This window comes from Drosophila takahashii, chromosome 2R (genome assembly GCF_030179915.1).
Source record: "Drosophila takahashii strain IR98-3 E-12201 chromosome 2R, DtakHiC1v2, whole genome shotgun sequence".
Classification (NCBI taxonomy): Eukaryota; Metazoa; Arthropoda; class Insecta; order Diptera; family Drosophilidae; genus Drosophila; species Drosophila takahashii.
This window is the reverse complement of record NC_091679.1, coordinates 13,959,284-13,964,200: the sequence shown is the minus strand read 5'-3', so window position 1 is coordinate 13,964,200 and position 4,917 is coordinate 13,959,284. Positions and strand designations below refer to the sequence as shown.

Below are 4,917 nucleotides of genomic sequence, written 5' to 3'. Positions count from 1 at the left end.
AGTGGGACCATCCGGGACAGAGCCAGGGACAGGCGGTTGTGTGTCTATAGGCGTTGCCCTGTAGAGCGCAGCTCCTGTTCACCCTAGTCTGAGAACGGTGACGCTTCCCTAAGCCCACACGGCTGATCTCCTTGCGAGTCCGAGGCGCTACGTGTGGTCGGCGAGTCAACGCATCGGAGCAGAACATCGCCGAGCATCACTAGGAGGCACCGAGGACCACGAGTGGCGACACCAAGGCCAACCGAGCCACCAAGCCCGCTGTAATCATACCCGCAATAAACCCAATTCGAACCCGTGAACTCTGTGCTTTCTCACTGATCTATTGGGCGGTCACATTTATATAAATTTGGTGGGACGAACACATAACTTCTCTGAGCTAGCCGCACGAATCTCGTAGCGAGCAGACCTACAAAATCAGTTCGTTACATCTGGCGCCCAAAACGTGATTGTCCCAGCAGTGAAAGCAACGTAAAGCAGAATGGGGAAGAAATGGATTTACCGCCTCAAGACAGAGGATTTTGCCTACGTCGCAGATAGGCTAAACATCGCTCTGGAAGGAAGAACAGGCGACAAAAGGAAGGCATTGTCAGAATACTATTCTGAGACGGAGAACGCCCCGAAACTTGCCGGGATCTGGGTCGAGCTAGAGGCAGCATACTCCGAGAAAACAGCCCCAAGCATCACATTGACTCCCGCCGAAGGGGAAGACCTATTGGCAAGCCTGAGCATCGACAACATGCAAAAGGAGGCACAGAAGAGAGTGCCGAGCCCGGAAAAGAAAGAGACAGAGTGCGTACAGAAAACGGCAGCACCGGTACGGACTCCGACTCCGACACCCAGCCAGCCAGATTATGCAAAGGTTGCGAAACAAGTCCGCGAATGGTCGTTTAAGTTCGACGGCATTGAGAAACCGTTCGAGTTTCTGGAGCAAGTGGAGTGGTCAGCAAATACATACGGCCTGGATTTGGATATGATTCCCCGCGCCATGCCAGAATTACTGAAGGGGAGGGCATTGAAGTGGTTCATCTCCAACAACAAACAGTGGCAAACCTGGGCGGAATTCATCCAGAGCTTTAACACATACTTCCTGCCGAGAGACTTTTTCTCCACACTTTCGGACAAAGTCAAGCAGAGGAAGCAAGGCTACGGGGAGACGTTTAAGGACTACATGATCGACATACAGGCAATGATGAGGCCACTTAATTATTCGCCGACAGAGGCCCTCAGCATCATCCGGCAGAACTGCACACCGAACCTAAAGATCGCCCTCAGAGCATACACAGTGGCAGACCTGGATACACTCATGGACCTAGCCGACGAGTTTGAGGAACTGGAGAAGGAACGGGAGACATTTGCCCAGGAAAACAAATTCGCCACGGCAAAACCAGCAGCTCAGGCACAAACGATGTGCAGACGATGCGAGGACACTGGCGACCAGGAACCCCGTGGGAACAGTCAATGGATACAAGCCCACCGACAGCAGGCAACCAACCCACCGTATGAACGCCAGCGGGCGCCGATACAACACCAACAGAGGCAGCCAACAAACCCCTTGTGGAGGCCACCAATCACAACGCAGAGACCACGGGAGACCCCCAGGAGGCCTGCCGAAAGTGCGGCGGCCACGGACACTGGGAACGCGGCTGCCGAAACCAGCGTTTGTTGTTCTGCTGGGTGTGCGGCAAAGTGGGTATCAGGAGCGTCGAGTGCTGCCAAGGAGCGGGAAATGGTCAGCGATCTCAGCCGCAGAGAGGCGGGCGGGGATCGCAAAATGCTTCCTCTCCAAACTAACTGGCAAGCTGATCGAGGAGGAGCAGCAGTTGTCCGCAGCGGTAACGATTGGTGGAGGCACGTATAAAGCCACAATCGACACCGGGGCAACAGCGAGCTTCATAAGCGAGGAACTGGCGGACAGCCTGGCTGCCCTTGGAAAGATCACAAGAACAAGACGGCAAGTTAGGTTGGCAGACGGGAGATGCGGCGGAATCAATGCACAGCTGGAGGTAGAAATCGCATTCGGAAATAAGCGATTGACCATGAGCCTGCTGATACTACCAGGGGTAGTGGATTCATTGGTGTTAGGATGGAATTTCCTCACGCAAGTCGGAACGGAGATAAAGTGTGCTGGACACGAAATAAAAATACCAGCCAGAACCCGACACAATGGGTGGCTCGAGGAAAAGCTATCAGTGGCAGTCATGCAAGAGACAACTGAGGACAACGACACAACGGAATTCCTGGAGAAAGAACTAGCGGACTTCAATACCATGACGGGAACATCAAACATGGCAGAGCACCAGATCACGATGAAGGACGACAAACCTATCAAGCAGCGCTACTACCCCAAGAATCCAAAAGTTCAAGGGGAAATCAATGCGAAGGTAGACGAGCTCCTTCAAATGGGGTTCATAGAGCATTCAAAGAGCCCATACAGCTCCCCCATCGTGATGGTGAGAAAGAAGACAGGCAAGTGGAGACTATGCGTAGACTTCAGGCAGATCAACGCGAAGTCTGTAAAGGACGCCTACCCCATGCCCCGCATAACCTACATCCTAGATCAGCTTAAAGAGGCGCGGAACATAAGCAGCCTGGACCTGAAGGATGGATACTGGCAAATCCCTCTGGAAGAAAGCAGCAGGCAATACACGGCTTTCACAGTGCCAGGCAAAGGGCTATTCCAGTGGAGGGTAATGCCGTTTGGTCTACACTCGGCGTCCGCAACGTTCCAACGAGTTCTGGACCAAGTAATCGGACCCGAAATGTCACCGCATGCATTCGCCTACCAAGATGACATCATAGTGATCGGACGCACGCTGGAGGAACACACAGAAAACCTAAAAGAAGTGTTCCGACGCCTAAAGGAAGCAAACCTCAGGATTAACCCGGAAAAGTGCCAATTTTTCAAGAAAGAGCTGCTGTACCTAGGACACCGAGTGACTAGCGAAGGAATCGGTACAGATCCGGAGAAAGTAGCGGCCATCGCCGAACTGGAACCACCCTCAACCGTCAAAGAACTTCGTGCCAGATTTTGCCAAAATAGTCAAACCATTGAATGACTTATTACGCAAAGGCAGTAAATGGGAATGGACACAGGAGCACCAGATGGCGTTCGAGGAAGTTAAGGGTAGACTTGTGGCAGATCCGGTATTAGCATGCCCGGATTTCAACAAAACGTTCACCCTGCAAAAGGACGCCAGCGATTACGGCATCGGAGCGATATTAACCCAAGACACGGAAAGAGGGCAGAAGGTCATATCCTATTCAAGCCGGACGCTCAACAGCGCTGAGAAGAACTACTCAACGACAGAAAAGGAATGCTTGGCAATTGTCTGGGCGATCCGAAAACTCAAGCCGTATCTGGAAGGTTACCACTTTATAGTAGTAACTGACCATATGGCTCTGAAGTGGCTCAACAGCATAGAAAGCCTTTCAGGAAGGATCGCCAGATGGGCCCTGGAATTGCCACAGTACGACTTTGAGATAGCGTACAGGAAGGGACAGCTGAACGTGTTGGCAGACGCTCTGTCAAGGCAGCCATTGCCCGAAACGCACAGAGGCATAAAAGAGACATCGGCGGCAGAAGCTTCAGCAGCGTGCAGCTGGTTTCAAGAGTTGTGCGACAAGATAAGCACCCAACCGCAAAAGTACCCGGACTACGTTATGGAAGGCGAGAATCTGTACAGAAGCATACCACATAGAGCAGGCAGTGAGGATGTTGTTACATGGAAGATGTGCGTCCCAAAAGCTCACAAGCAGCTGGGCACGTAGGAGGCCGAAGGACAATAGCACGTCTGGCAGCCCGATACTACTGGCCAGGTATGCATAGAGACGCCAGAGCCTACGTAAGGAAATGCGAAACCTGCATGAGGTTCAAGCCGAACCAAATGCAGGCGGCGGGTAAAATGCTAACCCAAGTGCCAGAGGAACCACGGGCCACAGTATGCGCGGACTTCGTTGGACCCCTACCGCGATCGAAGCACGGCAATTCAATGCTACTGGTGCTCATAGACAGGTTCTCTAAATGGACGGAACTAGTGCCGCTACGCAGTGCGACAGCCGAATCTCTTAAAAAGGCGTTTAGGGAACGAATAATTGCAAGGTATGGGGCCCCGAAGGTGGTCATAACGGACAACGGAGTGCAGTTTGCGAGTCGCATGTTCAAAAATTTTCTGGCTGAGATGGGCATTAGACAGCAATTCACCGCACCCTATACACCGCAAGAAAACCCGACGGAGCGAGCAAACAGGACGGTCAAAACGATGATTGCACAGTTCGCAGGACAAGATCAGCGAACATGGGACGAAAAGTGGCCTGAGATCATGCTGGCCGTCAACTCAAGCATATCGGAATCCACTGGATACACCCCATCGTTTCTTACCCAAGGCAGGGAGCCACGACTACTGAGCGCCCTTTACGACAGAGAAACCTTAGGCACCGGACGAGCCACGGAAACCCCGGATGAAAACGCGCAGAAACTAAAGGAGGTTTTTGAGATCGTAAGGCAAACTCTGGAGAAGGCCTCCCAGGACCAGGCTAGGTATTACAACCTTAGGAGGAGGCAATGGACGCCGGCGGTGGGCGACGTAGTCTGGGCCAAGGAACACCACCTGTCAAAAGCTGCAGAAGGGTTTGCCGCAAAATTGGCACCTAGGTACGACGGGCCCTACCAGGTCGTAGGCGAGCTCAAACAGCAACAAACACAAGACACAAACGAGCAACAGCATCAGGCAGACGCAACCGAGAAACAACAACATTGAAGACTCCAAGGACCATCCGAGGAAACGCCAGGAAACAGCCGAGGACAAGCCAGGGAACTGCCGAGGAAACTCCATGGACCATCCGAGGAAACGCCAGGAAACAGCCGAGGACACGCCAGGGAGCCGCCGAGGAAACTCCATGGACCATCCGAGGAATCGC

The 4,917-nt window shown here is 52.9% G+C and overlaps 1 protein-coding gene across 1 annotated transcript; it reads left to right on the top strand.

Annotated features, from left to right (window-relative positions):
- The first annotated feature begins 478 nt into the window (after positions 1 to 478).
- LOC138912150 (uncharacterized) lies at positions 479 to 3,768 on the top strand. Its single transcript, XM_070212010.1, has 3 exons — positions 479 to 1,729; positions 1,800 to 3,018; positions 3,071 to 3,768. The coding sequence occupies exons 1-3, from the start codon at positions 479 to 481 to the stop codon at positions 3,766 to 3,768; spliced, it is 3,168 nt and encodes a 1,055-aa protein (XP_070068111.1).
- The last annotated feature ends 1,149 nt before the right edge of the window (positions 3,769 to 4,917 follow it).

Excerpts from the sequence above, each read along its gene's own strand:
- LOC138912150 (XM_070212010.1), top strand. The coding sequence starts at position 479 with ATGGGGAAGAAATGGATTTACCGCCTCAAGACAGAGGATTTTGCCTAC. Across the intron at positions 1,730-1,799 it reads CTGCCAAGGAGCGGGAAATG|CTGATCGAGGAGGAGCAGCA; the intron begins GTCAGCGATCTC and ends CTAACTGGCAAG. Across the intron at positions 3,019-3,070 it reads CTCAACCGTCAAAGAACTTC|GCAGTAAATGGGAATGGACA; the intron begins GTGCCAGATTTT and ends TATTACGCAAAG.